The 24,567-nt window shown below is 39.1% G+C and overlaps 1 protein-coding gene across 5 annotated transcripts in view; it reads left to right on the top strand.

The window, feature by feature from the left end:
* Positions 1 to 24,567, top strand: part of Zzz3 (zinc finger ZZ-type containing 3) — a 65,679-nt gene that overhangs the window by 20,200 nt on the left and 20,912 nt on the right. For 2 of the 5 annotated variants that reach the window (XM_021649631.2, XM_060392478.1), the window contains exons 1-2: positions 4,632 to 4,769; positions 10,002 to 11,536. In XM_021649631.2, the coding sequence (XP_021505306.1) occupies positions 10,032 to 11,536 (1,505 nt within the window). In that variant the 5' untranslated portion in view covers positions 4,632 to 4,769; positions 10,002 to 10,031. Of the gene's footprint in view, positions 1 to 1,001; positions 1,034 to 1,825; positions 1,953 to 4,623; positions 4,770 to 10,001; positions 11,537 to 24,567 lie in introns of those variants that run through there. The other 3 variants (XM_060392482.1, XM_060392479.1, XM_060392480.1) reach the window with 3 other exon arrangements.

Here is a 24,567-nt window from a genome sequence, read left to right as displayed (position 1 = left end):
CCTCAGTTCCTTCCAACAACCAACACCAGGTAGGAGAGAGAAAGGGTTAGTGGGAGAGGGGGTACAGTTCTCTCAGCTGCTTCCTGGTGGTCAGGGCCATCGGGTTCCTTGGAGTCGGTGTAGTCCTCATTTCAGGAGATCTCTGTCTTCTTGTCTCAATGCATCGAACAGCAACCAGGAGGGGCAAGGGAGAAGCAGGAGCAGCATTGTTCTTTTTCTCGTCTACAAAGTTTCTGGACTCTGGCTTTACTCTCTTTCAAAAGTCCTCAGAGTTAAACTATGTACAGCTGGTAAAGAGCTCCTCTCAGAGCGTGCAAGAGGCAAATCTGCCGCTGTGGACCATCTTAATCAGTCCCACATCCCACACCTGGGACCAAAACAAAAACTTGTTTATAGCCACAACAGTTCTTTTATCTACAAAACAGGTATATGATTACCTACATTTTTCTTTATATATAGCCTTTCACTTCAGTAGCATGTAGGAATTTGGAGTGGCATTGTGGCATCTTTCTGTGATAGGAAGTCTAAGTCACATGCATGCACACATGAAATGACTTGGGGCTTTGCTTTTGAAACACAGTGTTTGCCAGGATTCTTGCAGTCCTCCTCCTCTGCCTTCTGAGAACAGAGACTGCAGTTGCTCACTACAGATCGTGGTGACTTAGTTTGTATTCTTTTTGTCATCCATCTGATCACAGGATTGTATCTCTTAGTTATGTGATCAGGAACAGCTGTATTTTTAAGGTTTTATGGAATTTACTTATTTGTTTGTTTGTTTGGTTGGTTTTGTGAGATAGGGTTTCTCTGTGTAGCCCTGGTTGTCCTGGAACTCATTCTGTAGGCTAGTCTCAAACTCAGAGATCTGCCTGCCTCGTTTCTCAAGTGCTGGGATTAAAGGTGTGCACCACACCACTGCCCGGAATTAAGGACTTTATTTTTTAAGAAATGTTTGCACAGCTGTGTTTCAGGGCTGTTCTTTTTTTTTTTTTTTTTTTTTTCAGTGCTGGCATTTGGCCTCAGGGCTCCACACATGGTAAGTCCATGTCTTGTTAAGCTCTATCCTTAGCCCTTTGGTTATTATGAGACAGGATATCACTGTGTCCAGGATGCTGAAATCTATGTATACTTTTGTCTAATAAGACTCCCGAGTGTTGGGGTTATAGACAGGAGCTACTACATACCCAACTTCCCATATTTTGAATCATTAATTTTTTTGTTCATTCTGATAGATTAGTCCTGTAAAGGATATTGTCTATGGTAAAATTACTATAAAAACATTTTTTGTACACATGCCTGTGTGCTTTGTGTGTGTATGATGCTAGGGCGCTTGTTTTGAACAATACCCCCAACTGGATAGGCCTTGTACAGCTCTTCTCAAAAGCTCATGATAAACCACCCCCATTTCTGTGTGTGACAGACAGTATTAGGTGTTTTCTTCAAGTGATTTTCAACCAACATCTGCTCAGCCATCTTGCTGGCCCCTGTCAGGTGTTAAGTATCATGTTGATTTCTTAATAGTACCATAAAACACCAAAAGTTGCTTTCTTGTTAGTGTCTGGTTGATCATAGACACAGTGAAAGAGATGTCTCTTCTATTGCCCACTGCTTTGCTTCTGTGTAGTGTCTGTCATACATGTAAAAATGTTAACAAGTTATCCCACTCTGTTAAAGGTAAGGTGCATCACGGCTACACCTTATTTCATAAAATAAGTTATGAAGCTTAGTGCAATGAATTGTGCTATATGTATCTTGAATTTTTCTTGGTTATCCACAAATCTATAGAGTAACATAGTCAGAGTGACCATATTGTGATTTCCCTTCACAGATAACAAGTTGTACTAGTACAACCGTATAAATAATTCCTGAAGTCTCAGTGTAACATGGACATTAGCAGTGATGACATATAAATGCAGATGCTTGGGAATTAAGTACTAGGCGAAACACTTCAAAAGGTAAGAAAAGAATGTGATATTCTCTAAGGCCAAGAGATAGAAGTAACTGCCTGTTTTGTTTTCAGTGTATCAGGCTCTTGAGAAGCATGTCCAGTGGAGCCTGTCTAAATACTAATAAAAGTCAGCTTAAAGTACCATTCTTTTGTGAAAGTAACAGTAACAGATACTCTTATTTGGCCAATACAGTGGGTGATACTCTGTAATGAACACTCTTGAGAAATGTCTAGCAGTGTGGCTGGAATTTTAAGAGTGTTGTGGTCCTTCCATAGCTGCCTGGAGCCACATTCTAGAACAAGTCCCACTTTGCTTTGTGATGGACTTCTGGGGAGGGCAGAGAAATTGGAGTCTTGAGTATGCGGCTGAGTTTTCAAGTCAGTATACTTTTTGTAGGATCATATTTTCCCTTTGCTCCCTTTTCATGTTAATTTAGAGCTTTAAACAAAGAGAGGTAAATGATTGTATTTAGACAGGAGTTTTACTTTGTGTATACTTGTAAGAACTTACAAGGAGAGGTTGCATTTATAGCTGTTAAATCATAGTCATGTTCTTCTCTGATAAGCAGTTTCTTCCTGCTTAATTCCTTTTATTAGTGTAACTAGAAAAATTAATAATGTGTCAAGGATAAAGATGGTATTAAGAATACAATTCTACAGGGCATTAAAATGAGAATGCAAGTTTGAGAAGAAAAAGTAAAAAAATAAAATGTACTTTAAACATTACAGAATCACTGTGTACGGTAGTTCATGCCTTTAATTTCAGCATTGGGAAGGCAGAATGGGGTGGATGTTTGTGAGTTAGAGGCCAGCCTTGTCTACATAGTGAGTTTCAGGACAGTCAGGGTGATGTAGAGAGACCCTGTCTGAAAACCAACAAAAAGAACAACAGCCATGATTATTTGTGCGTACCTGTAACTCCAGCCCTTGGGACTTGATGTTCAGCAGCATAGGGAGGTTTGACATCTATCTAGGAAACCCTATTAAAACAAAAACAAAGCAACAGGCCAGATATGCTGTCTCACACCATTAATTCCAACACTCAGGAGTCAGAGGCAGGTGGATTTCTGTGGGTTAGGTTAGCCTGGGCTACAAATGAGACTCTGTCATTGCATCCTCTCTTCTGGGAAAAAGAAAGATAAACATAAACCAACAAAATATAAAATTTACAGTAATGAAAAGCTTATTATGTGCATTAAAATAATTATAGCTATAATTAAATAGACCAGTATATCACTTTTAACAGTAATCTCTTTATCTTTACTAGATAGACCCCTGGTTTACAATTTGATAGTTGAATCAGTGCTTAATTATAATACTTTATTTAAAATAGTATTCATTTAAAAATACCTAGTTAAATATTTACGGTGGCAAGGTTAGTCATCTAATGACATTTGTTTCTTGTTTTTCTAGTACTGTTATTTGCAGATGGGTACTCCTAATAACCTAATTAGCTAGAGCATATATTCTCTTAAAAAGATATCATAGCATATTAGTAAAACTACAATTGGGCAGGCAGATCTCTGAATTCCAGGCTAGCCTAGTCTACAAAGAGAGTCCAGGACAGCCAAGGCTACACAGAGAAACCTGTTTCAGGAAACAAAACAAACAAACAAAAAATGCAATTAAATATATTATGTAAAAGTTGCAGTGTTATTAAAATAGCAGACTGATAGCTGGGTGAGGTGGTCATGCCTGTAATCCCAGCTAGGGCTACACAGAGAAACCCTGTCTCCACAAAAATTAAAAAACAAAACAAAAAAACAAATACCAGACTGAGTATTCAACTCAGAGAACGCTTGCTTTTTATCTTGTTCATAATCTGTATGGCCTGGGATGGTGGCACACCTATAATCCCAGCACTTGGGAGACAGAGGCAGAAGGAGCTCTTGAGTTTGAGGCCATTTTGACATACACAGCTCCAGTATAGCCGGGGCTGTCTAGGGAGACTTTGTATCAAAAACAAAACAACAACAACAAAAATCCATGTGGTGAAAAGTAAGGAAGCTTCAGTTAGTAGCTGAGTTTTGGAGCCTGTTAGTATTAGGTGTGCTGTGAGACACAGGCCTACGTTGTGTATAGTTAACTGTGTAGTTGGTTTTTGTTGTTTTCCAGTGGTTCTCAACCTGTGGGCTTCAACTCCTTTGGGGTTTGAATGACCCCTTCCACAAGGGTTGCATATCAAATACTTCATATCAGATATTTACATCACGAATCATAACAGCAGCAAAATTGCAGTTGTAAAGTAGCAGTGAAAATAACTTTATGGTTGGAGTCAGCACAGCATGAGGACCTGTATTAAATGGGTCACAGTGATAGGAAACTTGAGAATGATTGCTTTAGGCCCTGGTTCTCGTACTCAGTCCTGAATCTGAGAAATCCTCTAGGTGGTCTTTAAGAGCAGGGAAAAAGCCTAGGAGCAAATTGTAGGAAAGGGCTGAGTCATATTTTAATCAAAATAATAATTGAGTTGTTTGTAAGGATTTGTTACATTGTTTTCAGTTGATTTTTTTTTTTCAAGTTTGCCCCAGTTGCTTGGTGCCCCTGGGGTGCTTACCAGGAAGCACCAAATCATTACTGTGAAGACATGCTGCCTCTGTGTATTTTTATAGCCAGAGTAAATCATCAGCATATGTTAATTTCCTTATTTAATACCTTTTTATCATTTTATTTTAAAGAGAGGCGTGTAAGAGGTTCTAGTATTCTCCGAGGCTGAAGCTGAGAGCCTGACGCCTAAGCTCTATTGTAGATCCTAGCTCCATCTCCTTCAGGATATAAGGAAAAGAAGTAACATTTCCACAATGATAGATCTTTGGTTGTACAGGTAAGTTACTTAGTTTTGCAGTAGATAAGACAACTATGGTTTGATTTTTATTTTGGTGGGAGGAGATATGTTATTTTCCATTATTCTTACTCTCCCTTGCTGTTTAATGGCAGTCTTGAGCTGTAGAGAATGGACTGAAGATTATATATATATATATTTTAATTTAACACAGGGATAAATGAAATTGATGTTGGAATCTTGAGACTAGATGATTGAGCCTGACTTTGAAACATGCACATTTAAGGAGCCATGTGAAATTCTTTGACTTCTCAGTTGTTTCGAGTGTATATCTATTCAAATCTATTCTCTGACTGCCTACAAATCGGTCTTGTCTATCATCTGTTGTCACTCTTGATGACAAAGAAGAGATCCCTTTAGATATAACTGCATAATAGAATTTCCAGACTTAAAAGCGGTTACTACTAACCTTCAATAAATTTGAGGAGATAGGGTCACAGGTATTGTTCTGCTACAATAAAGTGAGAATTGTACAGCTGAAATAATTTGTCTTTTAAAAGAGTTGTATGGCTAGGTGTAACAGTGCACACCTGTAATCCCACTACCAGGGATTCATGAGGATTGTTAAAAGAGTTTAAGGTCACTCTGGGCAACATAGTATGTTCCAGGCCATCCAGGATTGAATGGCAAGATCCTATTTGAAAAACTACAGCACATACTTGTGTGATAAGCAGTGCCTGAGCACAGCTTATGCTGTAGACAGGCAGGGGAGTCATATTGATGACACTTCTCAGTTACTCTTCCTTATTTTTTTCCTTTGACTTTGGCTTTTGTACCTGAAAGTATACAGGTATCGTGGCCAGTTTTTTAGAACTTGTTCACTTAATAAAAATAAATAAGATGGTGATCATAATATTGGTGTTGGCTTTGTATAATGGCACACGCCTCAGGGAGGCAGAGGCAGGCAGGTCTCTGTGAGCTCAAGGCCAGCTTGGTCTAGTGAGTTCCAGGACAACAAGAGCTACATAGTGAGACCCTGCCTCAAAAAACCAAAATAATGATGGTGACATTCTCTCAAAAAAAACAAAAAACAAAGTAATAATGGTGGTGGTAGTAATTGCCAGCTCCTCTATTCCTAAACTGGGACACTTGCTGAGTAGAGCAGGAGCCAGAGATTACAGGTACTGTATTGGAAATAGTTTTGAGTTAAACATGTAGCTGCAGCATGTGCTGTTTCTCATGAGGGAGCCTTTCTGGTTTAGTCTGTCCTGCTTCTTTTGGTCCTGATGCAGTTATGTGGGTGTAGTCATGGGGACTAGAAGCTTATGATCTGAAAGAGCTAATAATGTTTTAGAATTTTACAGTTTTTATAAAAGTAGATTCAAGTTTAGGGAAGGTGATTGTGTGGAAGTCAGATAGGATGCTATATAGATTAGGAGAGAGTTGGGGCTCAGTGTGGACAGGCCAAAAACAAAAAACAAAAAACTGGTTGGCTGTCACTTTTTAGTCTCTTCAAGTGGTTATGAGGACTTAGGAGATGGGAATACAGAGTGTGCTTACTTCTAGTGGTGAATCATGCCCTCCCTGTTTTCTACAAAATGCTGCTGCTCATTAGTTGGTGGGTAGCAGGATAGATTTTGGCCTTATTACTAGTTGTGTTTTGCCCATATGAAAATGTTAACTCAGTGGTTTCCCTTAATTCTAAAACTGTAGTAATAAAATTTCCATTACCAAGTGTGTGTGACTAAGGCTTTCACCAGGTGTCTCGTATTTTAGTTTATTAGTAAGGATGTTCCTTAGCTAGTTGGTAAATGAGTTCATTTCTAGTCCCTTAACAGCTTAACATAATTATATGCCCAAACCTCTTCACTGGATTACATAGTGACTTTGTATTTAGCTGAAATAAGGAAAGTTACAGCTTTAGTCTCTACTGCCTTGCTAGATAAATAAGCATGGCAAAACAGTATTGAAATTTGGTTGAAATAATGTAGACATACTTAGGTAAAAGTTCCTATTGATGGAAGGTTTTTATATTCAGTTTATCAGGTAATTGCAAAAAGTATGTACACTTCATGTATGCTTATCCAGAAATAAGCAAAGAGGAAGAAAAAAATAGCAGATAGGAAATTTGTTTTATTCCAGCCTTCATAATTTGATTAGGTTTTTGTTTTAAGTATCTATAATGTTAATTCAATCCAAGATAATTTTTCAATCTGTCATCTGATGCTTCTTTAGCTAAAGTGAGCATGGCCTTAATTTTTATGTTTTGTTTTAATCATTACGATCTCATAAACTATTAAAAGAGAATTTTGTATCTAATTTGCCTTCCAACGTGGTAATTGAATTGTGTTACTAGAATACTGCCTGAATGCAGTGGTATCTGTTTCTCATACTTCAGCATGGATGGATTGCCTGGATAGGGCTGACACTCTGCAGGTCTTTCTTTTTGCTTTCCCCTTTCCCTTTCTATTTTATAAAGTCTGGGTTTCTAGCAAGCTTCTAATGTGGTGTTTGAAACTGTACTTGAGTTGCAACAGTTTGAAGTACTAGGCACACTTACTGTAAATGAGCTCTTATTGGGTCTCGAAAAATGTGTATTTATTGTGTATTTATTCTAGCATTTTTACAGTTTATTGGTTCTCTCCCAAGACAGCTTTTTGATAATTACAGCCCAATAGTTGGGCTTTATTATAATTGTTGGATAGAACTAAAACCTTTTTAGATAAGAGATGGAAAGAGACTTAATCTTTCATACTATTCAGTGTTTTAGTTTTAGAACTGGAATCAAGAAAAACACAGGTTTTCATAGGTGGTATTTGACAGTCACCTTCATTTATATGTTTGTGTGTGCATACACATACTTTTAAAGTAATTCCCAGTATTAATGACAGATGTTTGATTCAGTAGTCTCTTGTGGAAGGTGAATTACAGAGAAAGAGGTTTTCCAGATTTCCACACAGATTGATATGGAAGGAAAAGAATGATTAAGGAAAGCCAGTTAATTGAAATCACGCAAGAGATTTATATGCCTTTAATGGGCATCAGTCATTACAAAATAAAGCTTAATGAATTTCCAGTATCATTTTTCAGCCACAAAGAATGAAGATCATTAAATTTGCATTTTATTTAATAGTTTGTTTATAAAATTAACTTAATTTTAGTTTTGTTGGGGTGTCTTTTTTTGTTGTTTTTGTTTTTCGAGACAGCATCATTTTCTCTGTGTAGCCTTGGTTGGCCTGGACTCGCTTTGTAGACCAGGCTGGCCTCAAACTCACAGAGACCCGTCTGCCTCTGCCTCCCTGAGTGCTGGGAGTACAGGTGTGCACTACTACGCCGGCTCTCATTTTAGTTTTATGTTCATATCTACATAGGTACTTAGTATGTAACTGCCAACGGAGGTCTCCAGATTTTGGTACATCAAATAAATATATTGCTTTAAAATTCTTTCAGTTTGGGTTCTTTTAACACACTTGAAATTTAGTTTACATTTGTTGTAAATGAAAGTGGAAATTGATGGTACCATCAGTATTTATTACCTGTAAGTACAGCAGGACTGCCCTCTTGATGACAGGATGTTAGAAAGATAAATTACAATCAGATTGCTGCTCTGGTTATTGACATAATGAAGCTCATGTGAAACACTGTCTCTTTTCTGATGGTGTGTTCCTTACTCTTTTTTTTTTAAATTAAATTTTTATTTCTTTTTAATATTAGTTACAGTTTTTTAACTTTGTATCCCAACTGTAGCCCGCTCCCTCATTCCCTCCCAGTCCTACCCTTTCCCTTACTCTTAACTTGATTTCTGCGGAATTCTCTAGAACAAGTAACTGTACTGTAATCACAGATTTTAAAGTATGCCCTGCTTTGAAATGAAGCTAACTTCACCTGATTTAACATGTCACAGAGTACATTTCCTCCTTAACTCATTGTAAGCGGTCAGCAGCCAGACACCAGGAAGCACTTTTCCTTAGTGTTTCTTGTGTACCATGTTGCTGTGGTCTTCTGTAGTTATTCTCCAGTATTAGATGATGGCAGTTGAGGTCCAGAAGGGAACGTACCTGATTTGCATGGGGAAGCGATAATGCCATTAAAAGGGTTGTATGTGAGGGAGGTTGTCAGAGAGTGACAAAAGGCAGGAGGACGGTAATGTGAAGTTGCATTTTTGGTTCTTTTTCTTTAATCATTCTGTACCTCACTTGAAATCAAGCAGTAAAGTGACAAAATATCTAGGAAAAACAAATGAAAGGGCAGGTGGGGATTGATAGAGACTTGAAATATAAATAGTGCCTTTGTTCTTCTGGATAACAGGGAAGTCCTAGAAAATACCATTAGCTCTTAGAGTTTACCCAGGTGGATCAATGAGGACATTTCCGATAGGCTTCCTCTTTCTTTCTTAGAAAGTTCAGGATCTCTACCAGAAAACTCACTTATCTCCCAAAAACAGTGGGTTAAAGGTATCCTGCATTACACTCAGAACCTTAAAGAAAGGGTGTGTGCGTGTGTCTGTAAGAATACACACAAATGTGATTTATGTGAAATAATCCTTATTTCTGAAGTCACTGTTCTCTTTAGAAGACAGCTACTGCTTTCTGTCCTCCTCAGAATACTTTAAAGAGTGACATGCTTTTCTCTAGAGACTGAAGTTTGCTTTGCTGTGTTGTTAGCCAGTGTAAGCTAGTGTTGTGACTTCTGTTCGCGCTGTAATTTTAAAAATTCCATAGCAAAATTCCAAAGAGCTTATTATCAAGGGACTTAATGACCTACAACTATTTTAGTAAAAACCTCAGACTGATAGGAATGGGTTCTGTAAAATAGCTGCTCTATAACTTTAAAAGTATTACTTTATAGCCAAAATGGAATTGACTGTTTAGATTGATCACGTCTGGGTAGTTTGTGCTATTCTGAGATACACAGAGACAGTGAACATGGCATTTAGAGTTCTGTCTGAGCTGGTTCTGTGATCGTCAATATGTTGTTGAGGCTGTCTCTGCCTTAGTCTTCTCAGTTGTAAAGTAGGGACAGTAGACCTGTCCGAGTTGTGAGGCTTCAGGGAGTAGATGTATGTTAAACATAAACATGGAGTCCTTGAACATATTAAATGGTATTTAATTGTTAGCTGTTGTTATGTCATTATTGGAAATTTTAATAAAATAACCTTTGTCCCTTTACTTATTGATAATGGCTATACTTGGATAAAAAGTTTTAGCTTTATGTTTTTGTTTTAGATATATTAACTATTCCCTTTTTCTCATTATTTTGTTTACATTTTTGAAGGTTTCCCAATGAGTGGATCATGATGACCGTATGGTAGGGACTTGCCATAGTATGGCTGCTTCCCGATCTACTCGTGTTACAAGATCAACAGTGGGGTTAAACGGCTTGGATGAATCTTTTTGTGGTAGAACTTTAAGGAATCGTAGCATTGCTCACCCAGAAGAAATCTCTTCTCATGCTCAAGTACGATCAAGATCACCAAAGAAGAGACCAGAGCCCGTGCCAGTTCAGAAAGGAAATAATAACGGAAGAACTTCAGATGTAAAACAGCAGAGTGCTCGAGAATCATGGGTAAGCCCTAGGAAAAGAAGACTTTCTTCTTCAGAAAAGGATGACCTAGAAAGGCAGGTCCTAGAGAGTTGTGAGAGAAGGCAGACAGAGACAGCACCGCCAGCATTAAAGAACATTAAACGCTGTCTTAGAGGTGAAGCCACAAACAGTTCAGAAGAAGACTCACCTGTAAAACCAGACAAGGAGCCGGTAGAACACAGGAGGACAGTAGTGGACCATGATGCAGAGTTTCAAGGGACTAAGCGAGCTTGTCGATGTCTTATATTGGATGATTGTGAGAAAAGGGAAGTTAAAAAGGTGAATGTCAGTGAGGAAGGGCCGCTTACGGCTGCAGTAGAAGAACTCACAGGCTATTTGACTGTTAATGGTGTTGATGACAGTGACTCAGCTGTTACAAACTGTGATGACTGTCAGCCTGATGGGAACATTAAACAGAATAGCACTGGTTCCTACATGTTGCAGGAAACATCAGTAGAAACCCAGACTTCAATGTTCTTTGGTAGTAGGAAGGAGGACAGCTGTATAGACCATATTGTGCCTTGCACAAAGTCAGATGTGCAGGTCAAGTTGGAGGACCACAAACTAGTAACTGCCTGCCTGCCCGTGCAACATCGGAATCAGCTGACTGCTGAGCCAGCTTCAGTCCCTGTTTCTGAAATTCAGTCATCCTTGAGAGATTCTGAGGAGGAAGTAGATGTGGTGGGAGATAGCAGTGCCTCAAAAGAGCAGTGTAATGAAAATAGCAGTAACCGTCTGCACACAGACTCCGAAAGCACGCCAGTCTCTGGAGAGCCAGAAGCGTCTTCTATGCTAGACTGTGCTTCAGCTCAAATGACGTCTTTATCAGAACCTCAAGAACATCGATACACCCTGAGAACCTCCCCTCGAAGGGCGGCCCCAGCCAGAGGTAGTCCCACTAAAAACACTTCTCCTTACAGAGAAAATGGACAGTTTGAGGAGAGTAATCTCAGTCCCAGTGAAACAAATACAACTGTTAGTGATAATATACGTGAGTCTCCCACGAATGGTGTTGAAATTTCTCAAAATGAAAAGGTTCTGTGTTGTGACTCTCAGAACTGTGGAAGTGAAGGAGTAAGTAAGCCACCATCAGAGGCCAGAGAGAATACTGGACAACTGCCATCTGCCAAAGAGAGTGCCGGCCAGCACACTGCCGAAGAGGAAGATGATGACCCTGATGTGTATTACTTTGAGTCAGACCATGTGGCACTGAAACACAACAAAGAGTATGTGTAAATATGGTAACCATGAGCTCTGCTCTGTCTCTCCTTCCCAGGTTCTCAGTATTTGTTATGAATGTCTCTTAATGTTCTGATTGCAGGTGACACCAGCACTTTAGCAGTAAGTGTAGAGTTGACATATATTTTTAATTCAGGAAACTAAGAGACTTGACGTTGAACTGCATTACTCGTCTCTGTGATAGTTTATTTTCTAGTGCAGTACCCACATGTCTGAATAAGAAACGACAAGTGAACCCATGGTGGTCACAGAAAAAAGCAGTGGAAACATGAGTGGTAGTGCTTTTGATGCTGAGCTATCCCAGGATGCTTGGCTCATGCTTGTAGAGATTTGTAATGTCTGCCTTTCCAATGTGCTTGAAATAAATGAGAATGCAGCTATCATCCAGATACTGGAAGTCTGGTGAAATAGAGATTATTTACATTCAATTCTCCATTAAAATTTTTTATTTAAGAATGTGCTTGATCCGTCATCTTTGCAGCTTAAAGAAATAGATGTGCGGTTAACATTGTGATATTAACAGTATCATTTCCCAAACCTTTATTACAAAGGTACTTTTGCAAATAATTCTGTATCCAAAAAAAAAAATCACAGTTTTGATCACTTTATTCTGGAAAGAAATGCAAATGAATCAGAGCTGTCAAAATAATCCTGGAAGGAACTATAAAGAGTTCATCAATTTTTTTCTTTTTTCTTTTTTTTTTTTTTTTTTTTGGTTTTTCAAGACAAAGTTTTTCTGTGTAGCCCTAGCTGTCCTGGAACATACTCTGTAGACCATCGTGGCCTCAACAGATATTCAACTGCCTCTGCCTCTCCGAGTATTGGGATTACACGCGTGCACCACTACTACCCAGCTCATCAAAACTATTTTAATGGGTAACAGTGATAAACATGTAAATTAATCCTTACACGTAGGTATTTGAGCTGCCATCAGGTTATATTAGTTATATAAAAATAGTTAGATCTAAGGAATATTTCTAATGGTTTTTGTGGCAGGTGCCTGATCAAGTATCATACCAGGGCTATGGGACATGACCTTGTTGCCACGTTGTTAGACTGTTCATGACTTTAGTTTGCTACTACTATGGCCTTTAACACAGGTCTTTCTTCTGTGTTGTTTTTTTTTTTAAATTGTATTTTATTATTGGAGTTAAGAAAGTTTTTCCCTGAATGTTTTACAATTTTTTGTAGGTTAGGAGTCTAATATATCATAGATTTGAGGCAGAAAAACATAATTGCATAAAGGAAAAATTTCAGTTAAAAGTGAGATGGAATGGTATATGGTGGCACAGCCACACTGCCCCAGCATGGTCAGGAGGCCAGCCTGGGCCATAGAAGGGAACCTGGTCTCAAAAATCAAACAAACCAAAACAAATCAGCAAATGTTTTTCACTCATATATAATTATGAAGGGGGAGTTATTTGCAGATATAAAGAAGTATGTTTTAGAGAAATAACTAAAACCTCAGAAAGGATGATATCTTGTTTCCTTATGTTTGGATGGGGTGTCTTTCTGTTTGCTCCAGTTGGTGTTGAATTGTAGGCTCAAATGGGACTTGGAGCTTGTTACCATGGCCAGCTCCAGCGTGAATGAACGTGAATTTCTCCAGAGCTTCTCTGTTCTGGACTGAGAGCCCGGCAAATGTCGGCCTCTGACGCACCTTCTGCTCCAGGACATGGGAGTTTGTCTTTGTTACAGGACGGTTCTTCTAAGTTGTGAGTGGTTCTTGATTCTGGAAAATAGTAGTTCATAAGATATCATGGTGATTGAGAGAGGTGATACTCCCATAAAATAATTATGTAGGTAGGGGCTCTCACTCTCAAAAGGTAGTACTCTGTATCCATCAGTAGGTGAGAACAGTTTAGGGCATGGAGTCCTTTGGAGTTGGGAGGCTGTTTGCTCTGTGAGGACAACGCTCCGTTCGGATGCATCATCAATCCGTGGGTGAAACAAATCACTTGTTTTATTCCCTTACCTTTTCTTTATTCCAAATCTTTGAAGATGACAAGTAATTGTGGGTCTTACTTATTTGTGTTTTCTGTTGCATTGCTGGGGATCAAAACCAAGGGCTTACACACATTACACAAGAGTGCTACCACTGCTCTTCTATGGTGGGAAGAGAGTATCATGGTTAGCATCTTGGTTCCAAGTAATTTTAGGAAAATAGTATTTGACCATGTTGGATGTAAATTCTTTAACATCCCATCTTTTTCTTCATGTTTCTGTTTTCATCCAAATGTCAGAATAAAAAACGACAACAACAACAAAAACCCAAAATAATCAATTGTTTAAAAATAAAGTCAGTATAGTGGTCTAGTGCTTTCAGGTGTCAGGAAAATGTAAAAACTTTGAAAGTGGTATGGGGCATTGTGCACTTTATCCTAGAAAAGATCTCTAGCTCATTGCCTTTGAAATTGGAGATGTAGTATTGTCTACAGTAGTCATGAATACTCTTCCAGAAGGGAGCAAATTGTATTTCCTGATGCCCTTTAAAGTAGGCTATTACAGTCCCAGCGCCATAGTGCACAAATAGGTATCTACAGACCCCCATCTCAAACAGAAAGCATTTTGATGGGAAATGCTATAGTTGCCATAGTGTTCTGTTAAGTTAGGAGGCCCCGACTTAGCTGCTGTACTTAAAACTTCCCTCTAAGCCAACAGTACTGATTTAATTGTCAGCCTTTCCCTTGTCTAAATTTATCTATCTGTTTAAAAGTCTATCACATATAAGGTCCTTGTCACTCTTGTTTGGGAAGATACTTTTGAGTCCTAGCTTTACACCTAGCACATCACAAGTTAGGCAACAGCACAGGGAAATGAGTGAGGATTTGGGATACTTAGCTGTGCCTCACATTGTACAGTTACTGATTTTTTTTTCCCCCTGAAGAGAGAACTCTTGCTGAGTAAGGGCTTGAAAGTGGGTTCCTGTTAATTTTGTAGATGTTCTCAGAGGTTCAGCAAAGACAGCCCAAGGCAGCATGTTTCTCTGAGAAGTTACCATTCCCTTAAAGGTAGTTGACGTGTAACGGCTGACCCCTTTACTGGCCTAGCTGACTGGGTAACCTCCTAACTGGCTGTTATTCTTTTTTTTTTTTTTTTTTTTCAATGCAGTTTATTCAGGAACCTTGAACAATCCTCGGACCCTGGGGAAAGCCAGCCCACAGCTTTAATAGCCTCTGGGTAGCCAACCCAGGCGTGCCACGTGGGCAATGCAGATAGGTCCACATACATGGAAGCAAGCCAGATCCTCAGCCTTAGCCAAATGTGGAATTGTTCGTGACAGAGAGCACTCACCATTGGGAAGGTGGAAGGCGGAAACCAGCTCCATCTTTAAGGCATAGCATTCTGCAGCTCTCTACAGTTCCCCCTTTTTGTTTTAGACGCATCAGGCAAGAGTAGAGGTCTGATCTCTGATATTAGAAATAAATTGGGACTTTGTACCGATGTTCATTTAGGTGTCATCCACCCAAAGAGCATCAGACCCATCTGATACCTTTTTCTCAGAGGCGGGACCTGGGGCATCAACCCGCATGCAATCAGACATGCTCTTCTCTGGGTCCAAAGCGGCTGACCCTGAGTGCAGTGCTTAGCCTCGCATCCTGAGCGTATCATTTTCTTGTTAAGCCTTGAGGGCTCTTGTTTTCAGAGTCAGATAAGGATTTTAGATCCTTGGTTTTTACTATTTAATAATGCCTTTCTAATTCAAAAAAGGTAATCACACAAGCGAAAGACAGTTATTAAGTACGTGTATCACACAGGCAGCACAGCAGAGACCTATCACCCAGAGTCAGAGGGTAAACTCAGTGGTAGCATGCTTACCAAGTATATATGAAGCCATGGGTTTCTTTCGTGGTACTGTACTGCTGCAAACAAAAAAGCATCATGGATTAATGGTAGAAATGGGGTCATACCTTGACCCTTTTGAAAAAAGGGCTTTTTTTGTTTTGGTTTGGTTTTTACTTTTTTGAGACAGGGTCTCTTGTAGCGCAGGCTGGCCTCCAGCTTGTGATACTGCTGAAGGTAACCTTGAACTTCTGACCCCTTTTTCACTGGGATTGCAAGAGTGCCATACACAACTGTGCTTAAACTTCTGTCTTCTAATTGGTAATCTGAGACATGCCTACTTAACCTCATGTAATGAAAACTTACTCCTTCATTTTAGGACCTTTTTAGGTTGAAAACCTAAAAAAGCAGCTCTTTGGTATTTGTTTTTTAAAAATCTGACTATGCTTATATTGACCTCATTTTTATCTGTCACAATCATCAGTTTAGGTAAGTAAAACCCACCCCTATTTAATTTACTTAGTTGCTTTCATGTGTTTTGTTTTAAAGAACATACCTATAATATGTCTGAAGAATAAGTGGCTTCAAATAGAGGAATTGGTTGATTTGAAGTTTTAGAATGCAGTGATTTATTAAAGACAGGCTACTGGGAGAAAGTGTGCTTGTTGATGCTTCTTGTAGGCCCATGGGAAGAGCTGTAGAGCCAACCAGACTTGCCCAGGCATTGGCTGTGCAGAGTAGTGGGAAGAGCAAAAGCCATCTTAAGTATAAGTGTTGTCCGGGACTAAGTTATACTAATCAAAACATGTAGTGAATTGTTGCCAACTTAAAAAATTATTTTATTATGTATGTGTGTGTTGCCTGTATGTATGTCTGCGCACCACATGGGTGTGCCTGGCACCTGTGGAGGCCAGGAGAAGACATCTGGTTCTTCTGTACTGGAGCTCCAGATGGTTGTGGGCCACCACGCAGGTGCTGTGAACAGCACCCTGGAGTACCACACACCCTGGAAGAAGCACTTGATGATATTAACCTAGTCATCTGCAGATCCATTGCCAAAAAATTTTAAATTTTCAAGTAATGTAAATGATCTTGGATGATTCTTTGCACTAATTGTAAGTATGCTGGCATATGAATGAAGTCTTGATATTGTTGGCTTAGGGTCACCCCTTGAGAGGTGGTGGAGAGACACTTGTGACATCGGTGTCATAGCAGGTCTACTTTTCTAGGTTGTGTGACCCTGACCTTGATAGTCCAATAGTTATGCATTTTCCTATATTCTGTTGGCAGTGCTGTGTCCCAGTATTTATTTTTGTTGAGCTTTTCTTCTAATTGATTGCTTTTAGCTTTTATCAAACTTTACAAGATTGCCTTGTTTGGTTCACTGAGTAGTTTTATTTTGAATGCATATATCATGCATGTATGTTTGATTGTTATGTGTTCTTTTTGTTGAATAGAAGCATTATGTTTACTTTTTTATACATGTTAAAATCATTTAGTGATTAAAAACATCCTTGAAACTATATTATTTATCTGCCATTTTTGAGACTTAAACTTGTAGAAATCTTATTTCATAATTTTTGTAGGAGTATATGGAGAAAAAACCTTCTGTACTGATCATATTCGGGACTTGACATGCCACAAACGTGTCACTTACCTGCACTGACTGATCAATTCTCTGACTCTGTTAAGACACTTCATTGACATAGTAATTGGCATTAGAGAAGAGTAAATTAAGATTTTAATTTCTCAAGACTTTCCCCACTTTGACACCAGTCACAAAGAGGTCCTTAAGTTATCTGTAATTTGTGGTGTGACTAGTCAGAATTTCCCACTGCCCTCTCACAGTGTTGTTAGAAAAGTTTACAGACCCTGGGGGTGTGGGGAGAAATACTTTAAAGGATCCAGATGGGTGGCCATATAAACAGATGCATATGGCAGGGTTGGGGAAGGCTTAGGCACTGACTTGGGTATAACACCGTAACAGTCACATTGTTTCTCTAAGCCATGCATTCGTTACAGAATTCTTTACTCTAGCTGCATGGAATGTGTGTAATTTTAGCTTTGTGAGGACGTCATTGTGTTCATTGTTTTCTGTGTAGCTCTGTTACTTGTTTGGTCTGAAGAGTCTCATGTTAGGTTTGTGCAGCTTTGTGTTCAGCTAGCGGATGCCTGTAGATTTGGGGGCCTTTTTCTCTTGTTTTTTCCTTTGGTGTTGTACCCTAGTATTCTCACCCTCAGGCTCCCTGAGCTGCTTTCTGAAGGACACTTCCTTGTCTCTGATGCTGGTGGTTCTTCTAGTAGGGACTTCACTCACTGGTTTGTCCTCTCAACATCACAGGTTTGCATTGTCTGTTACCGAGGATCTGAAAAATGTTATTTTTTTCCTCCCATCATGAGAGTCACTCTGTCAGTTATTCTGCCGTTGTTGTAAGTAGATGTATCTGGCTTTGAAGATTAATTTGCATGCGCCTACACGAGTTTATGTTCACAGGTGATTGATTGTAAGATTGCTCATGTGGGTACTAGAAACTGAATCCATGTCTGCCGAAAGAGCAGTGAGTGCTCTTAACTGCTGAGCTAGCTCTCCAGCCTTCAAATGGCTTAATTTAATTTTTAAAATTTATTTTAGATATTTAATTTATAGATGAGTGTTTTGCCTGCATATTTGTGCATTAGAAGGTGTCATATCTCCTGGACACCATGTTTGTGAACCACTTTATGGATCCTCTGCAAGAGCATCAAGTGCTTTTAGCTGCAGAGCTCTCTCTCTAGCCCCATGTTGTATTATGATCTTTTTCTTTTGATCTTTTTTTTTTTTCGTTCTGTTCCTTTTTTTTTTTTTTTTTTTTTTTTTTTTTTAAATTTAAAGACAGGGTCACTATGTAGTCCAGTGTGTCTTGGAAATCACTGTGTAGACCAGGCTGGCCTTCACAGAAATCCACCTGCTTCTGCTGAGATTAAAGGCATGTGCTATCATGCCCAGATGATTTAATGTATACTGGGATATTTAATTTTTAGTTATACTCCCTCTCCCACCTGCTGTTTGACTATTTGGAAATAGTAGTTAACAGTATTTCAGATACTAAGGGTTGAATTTGGTGCTCTACTATTGAGCTTTACTGCAAGTCCTGGAAATTATTTTTTATTATGAAAAATGTTTTATTTTTATTACTATCTAATTTTTAACAATTTATTCATTATATATCCCTATTGTAGCTCCCTCCTTCAACTCTTCCCTGTCTCATTTACCCTCCTTTTTCCTCCATATCCCCTTCCCCTAGTCCACTGAAAGGGAGAGTTCTCCCTTGCCATCTGCTAAAATGAAAATTGTTATCAAAATGGAAATTATTTTTTTATTGATATTCTGTGGCAATGAGTATTGACTTATGTTTATAGCTTAAAATTTTAAGCACATTTTAAATAAAGATGGCAACTTGAAAAATTAGAATAATTGCAATTTTAATTGAAATCTGTTACGTTGTTTAGATGTCGCTTTGGTTAGAGCAGGAGTTCATATTAGATCATTGGTCGAGATAGAGTTCATGAAAATGAGCAAGAGAAAGTGGAGCACAAGAAGGCATGAAACGCTAGGTTTGAACAGGTAGTGCTGGGAGAGTGAGTGGTGCCACACCGAGGTTTTTGGTCCTTGTTCCTATTCCTCAGGGCTTTGGCCGGACTGTGTCTACCGTGCACTGTGTTGAGAAAGGCCCAGGAATGTGGAGTGTGTCCCAGTTTACCCTGATTTGTAAAGGATGGCCTTTAATTATTTTAATTTATATGTATGGATACTTTGTCTGCATGTATCTTTGCATCTTGTGTTCATCATGTGTGTCCAGTGCAGCTGGAGGCAATAAGAGGGTATTAACTTCTTCTGATACTGGAGTTACACAGCTGGGAGCCACCAACTGTGTCCTCTGAGCCAAACTTGGGTCCTCTGAAAGAACAGCCTGTGCTCTTTCACTGACCCATTTGTCCAGCCTCAGCTTTCTTTTTTAATAAAATTAACTGTAGCGGGGTGTAGTGGCACATGCCTTTAATCCCAGCACTTGGGAGGCAAAGGCAAGCAGAGCTCTTGAGTTGCAGCCTGCTTACATAGTACTGGGACAGCCAGAGCTATGTAGATGCTGTGTTGAAAAATAAAATTTAGAAAAATCAACTGTAGAATATTTCACACAAAATTATTTTTTCTAATGCTATATTTTTTGCCATCTAAGTTAGAATTTTTTTGATTCACCTTTTATTTTGCTGTTTTTTACATTTCTTACATTATTGTTCCTTTTTGTATAGTGTACTATGAGATCCTTAAAATGCATAGCATATATTTGCATTCTTAGAAGGAAATTTTTATAGTTATAGTTTATTAATGAGGGTATGAAGTGAGAGTCAAACGGATTATAGTTAAAATGGAATGTCTTTTCTTCTGATTAACACATGATTGTACAGTTTGTAAGTGTAGTGTGATATTAAAAATATGTATGTACTAAATAAGGGTCAGATTAGGAAAATTGCTACTTCCATCAGGCGTCTCCTTTGTGTGGGGAATTCTGTCTCCTGTTTAAAGTACGTGATGGTTTGGTCTACTACATTTAACTGCGTTCTCTAGAGCACAAGCAGTCACTTGTGTTCACTAGCTGTCTCCCTCCTCACATCCACATTCCCAGCCTTTCTTGGAGTTGCTGAGTAAACCCTAGTGCAGGCAGAAGTATATGAGGAGCCAAGGTAAGCAAGTATAACATGCATTTCATAAACAGTGGGGTTTTTTGTTTTGTTTTTTTGAGATTACTAGATGATGTTTGCAGTTGTGAAATGCTATCTCATTTAAGTCTAGACTCAAGTTCCTGAATTTATTTTTAAGCTTCTTACAAGGGCAGTGTAATTGATTGTAGCAGACATGGAGGGCATGCTGTCTCCATCCTGGTGCAAGGCTGTGCAGACACCACAATACTGATACATCACTGTAGTTGTAGCCAGTATACTGTACATATGACTCTGAACTTACTGTTCTCTGTGCATTCCACCTTGCTTCTGACACTAGTCACATCTGGTTTTCTTCTTTGTACCTTAGAAATATGTTAGTAGTGGATTTCAGTGCGAAGCCTGAGCTCAGACTATTCTGTTGCTCAAGACTTCCCTTCTCCCACAGAAAACAGCAGACCGTGCATGAGAAGGAGTTTATTGCTATTTTCCAAACTCATTTTCAGCATCTTTCTTGGCAGTGTCTAGAAAAAAGTCCCCTTCTTTTAACTCACCCACCAGCAATTGTTTGAGCTTTGCTCTTTCCTTAATCAGTCAGTGTTATTTCTTCTTTGGGTCTTCTGAAACGGTTCTTGCTTCCTGTGGTGCTAGCTTGTAGTCCCCAATTAATCTTACCCTCTGATGAAGTAAATATCTTTAGGTAATATCTGCTTATTTAAAACACTTTGCATTACTGTGTACCTTTTATTATTCTACATGCTAGCCAGATTAAGCTGGACTTACCGGGTTTCCTTTTGACATTTTTTTAGTGGGAGAAGGACAACTTAGAGGTGTTGGTTGTTCTCCCACAGTGTTAGGTTTGGTGACAGATGCCTTTACCTGGTAAAATTATGTCTTCGTCTCAATTCTCCAAATTCTTTGTGGTTTTTCAGAGACAGAGTTTCTCTGTGTGTGTTGCCTTGGCTGTCGTGGCACTTGCTCTGTAGATCAGGCTGGCCTTGAACTCACAGAGATCTGCCTGTCTCTGCCTTCTGAGTGCTGGGATTAAAGGTATGTGCCACCACCACTAGTCCCCAAATTCCTTCACTAAGTATGGCCTTGCACCCGGTCAACCAAGTGTAGTTTTTCAGTGGTAAAAATTGACCCTACGTTTTTATGCATGCTAGGCAAGATTCTACCACTGAGCTATATTCACAGCTACAAAACTTAACTTGAATACTGTCTGGATTTTAAGTTTTAAAAAGAAAGTGAATAAGCTGCATAATCATTTGTATAGTTCATTAAACTTAAAAGTATTGGTGGAGTTACGTATTTAAGGAGGGGTTGTCAAGCTAATATTTTTATAATGGGAGTATATAAAGTAACAATAAGCCAGTCGTGATGTGTAATCCCAGCTCAGGGAGGCAGAGGCAGGCAGATCTCTGAGTTTGAGGTCAGCCTGGTCTGCACAGTCAATCCAGAACAGCCAGGGCTACCTGTTTTGGGGGGAAGAAGAAAGTACCCAGAGTCAGTGTATAATAACATAAAATTTTAATTTTCAAGATATTTTATATACTTTTAAAATGTCTGGGGGCTTCAGATTGTATACAGAATGGTAAGAATTTGGTTGAGGTCTGAAGGACTTGGAAAAAGAGAAACGGTTTTGTCTTTTATGGGCGTCTTGTGGGGTTGAGCAGATGGTGCGTGCACAGTGGGCCTGCCACACAGGCCCAGCACTCCTCCAGTGCAGTGGCACCTGTCTGTAATGCCAGCTCTGAAGGTAGACACAGATGGATCTCTGGAGTTTGCTCGCCGCCAGTGATGTGTTCAGTGCCCACATCAGGTGGCTCACAACCATCAGCAACTCTTAATTCCAGGGGATTCTTGACTCTCTCTTCTAGTTTCCATGGGCGCCTGGCATGCATGGAGAGTACATACATACATTATTTATTAACATGTTTTAAAGAGGTTGATTTGTTTTAGTGCTTGTATTTGTGTGTGATAATTGAATACTTTACTAGTGGTGTAGAATGATACTTCAATACAGCATATAGCATACGTCAATCACATTTCAGAGCAAAGAGAGACTGTCTTCTGACTACCCAAGCTCAGGAATTCCTGTCTAGTTGTTCCTCACTTTTCAGTATTGGAGACTATATGTGCCCTTCCACTTCTTGGTGTGTTTTCTCATTGTACTCAGTTTTTTTACTCTTCCCATTTCTTCTGTGCTGGCAGTTCATTTGCATATACTGCTGTTGTGCTTGTTATGGTTCCAGCGCTGTTCGTAGGACCCTTGGCCCTTTATCTGTGTACAATCTCTGAGAAGAATACCATAGTTCTTGATTATGGAATAGATTGGACCCCTGGGTCAGCTGTTCTGCTCATTTGGGGAATAAACCAACAACTAAGTGAAGTTTGTTAAACTTGCCTTGGAGCTTGGAAAGAGAGCCACACAAGCAGGAGGACCAGAGTCTGGATCTTAGGAGCCCACAGGCAAGTGAGTGTACTGCCTGTGATCCCAATGCTTGGAGCCAGAGAACGGATCTCCCGAGGAAGGTAGCAGGGAGAATAGCAGAATCTGCAAACTGGGTCCACGTGAGGCCCTGTCTTAATGTATAAGGTAGAAAGTTTTGAAGAAGACACCCTTTGTCAACTTCTGGCCTCTGTATGTATGCATGATTGTACACATGCATACCTCCACATATAAAACATCTTAAGGCATACTACGTACAAAAAATCAAAATGCAAAATGCTCTTATAGGCCAAATTCTCCCTTTAGATAACCCAAAGAATTAAAAATTGGCGTTCAAGAACGAGCTTAGATACAGATGTTCTGCACAACTCAACGGTAGTCAAAAGGTAGAAACAACCCTTGTAGCCACCAGTTCATGAATGTTGCTACAGTGGAATATCATTTGGCCTTAGAAAACGGGAGGAGTGGCTGGGGCAGTGGCTCAGCAGTTGAGGGCACTTGCTGCTCTTGCAGACCCAGATGTGACTCCCAGCACCGACATGGCACCTCACAGCTGTCTACCACTCTAGTTCCAGGCAGCCTGACACCTTCTGATTGACCTATGTGGGCACCAGCCATGCAACATACAAGTAACACACTCACACATACCAAAAATAAGTTGAGGGGTAGAATGAATCCTGAAAATGGTAAATAAACTAGACACAGCAGGTTTTGTAGCTATTTATATACACTAGCCCAAACTGGTAAATGCAAAGAGATTAAAGCAGATTGTTTCAGGGTCTGGACAGTAGGGCAATGAGAATTCATTGTTGGTGGAATGTTTAGGGACAGGGTCATTGTGATGGTTAGTGTAAAGTCAGTGGAGTTGTTAAAGGCTGACTCACTTATACAAGTTACTATAAAAACGCCCAGAATATTGTAGTAGATTATAATCAGTTATGATATGTTTGAGATCATCTGAGAGAAGAATTACTGTCCTTTTTGTGTGTGTTGAGTTTTGCTCTGCTAATAGTGTGTATAAGTAGAGTTTCTGATGGTAAGTTGTATGTTAGGAGCATGCCTCTGTTTTATGAATGGCCGTGCAAGAACAAAAATCTATTTTTCACAGGGAAAAGCCAATCATTGATGTTTTATTGCCCTTAATAGGGGAAAATTTTAAAGATAATGGCAGATATTTTGAGATATATATCGAAATAGCCTATCAACATGAGGGTTCAGCTGCTAGCCAGCAGACCTAAAAGCAGCTAGAGTTGCCTTTAGCCAAATTATGGACTATACTAAAATATCTTAAGTAGGACACCAAAGCGGTTTTGGGAATTACAGACTTGGGAGTGTTTTTTATATTGCAAAAGTATTGTAATTTTAAAAAACAAATACTGGTTGTTTAAAAGAAAAGTGAATGTTTGTCAGAATAGAACCCATTGACTTCTGCAGTGGTGGTGAAGGAGACTATGTCTGATAAGTTAATGAGAATTTCCACTCTGGGAGAAAGCCCTGCCCCTCCTTCCCCTACCCCCAGAATTCTTAGGAGCTATGTTGCTAGCTTAAAAGGGACTGTTACAAGTGTAGTTGTCAGTTTGCAGATTAATTAGGATGCACTGCAGATTTCCCAGACGCCCTGCACCTCTGTTAAGTATTTTATTTAGAATGGGGCACTTGTTACAATACATTATTAGTAATGGGCATTCTTTCTTACAGGTTCCTTGATTTTTAGGCCTAATCTTTTAATTTTGCTTGTATTTGGGAATACTCAAGAATAGTGTTGGTAATTTCTAAAGTACAAACTTACCTAAACAGAAATTCTTACTCCTCTGTACTTTGAGTAAAAATCTATTTTGTACCTTACTTTGTACAAAAATAATTTAGCATTTCATATTCTCCTATATTTTGTAAAAATATTGAAGTATTTTTTTTCTCACTAGGTTAAAATGTGACAACTTTATTTCATGATATTGGAACCATGAGAATTTTATTTTCATGTTTCACACTTTTGCTTTGAGTTTGTATTCTATTATTTAAAAAAAAAAAGTTTTAATGCTGTAGTAGAAGTCTCTGCTCTTTTTTTGTGATACTGGGAATTGAACC

Source organism: Meriones unguiculatus, chromosome 10 (genome assembly GCF_030254825.1).
Source record: "Meriones unguiculatus strain TT.TT164.6M chromosome 10, Bangor_MerUng_6.1, whole genome shotgun sequence".
Classification (NCBI taxonomy): domain Eukaryota; kingdom Metazoa; phylum Chordata; class Mammalia; order Rodentia; family Muridae; genus Meriones; species Meriones unguiculatus.
This window is presented reverse-complemented; position numbering and strand designations above follow the sequence as displayed.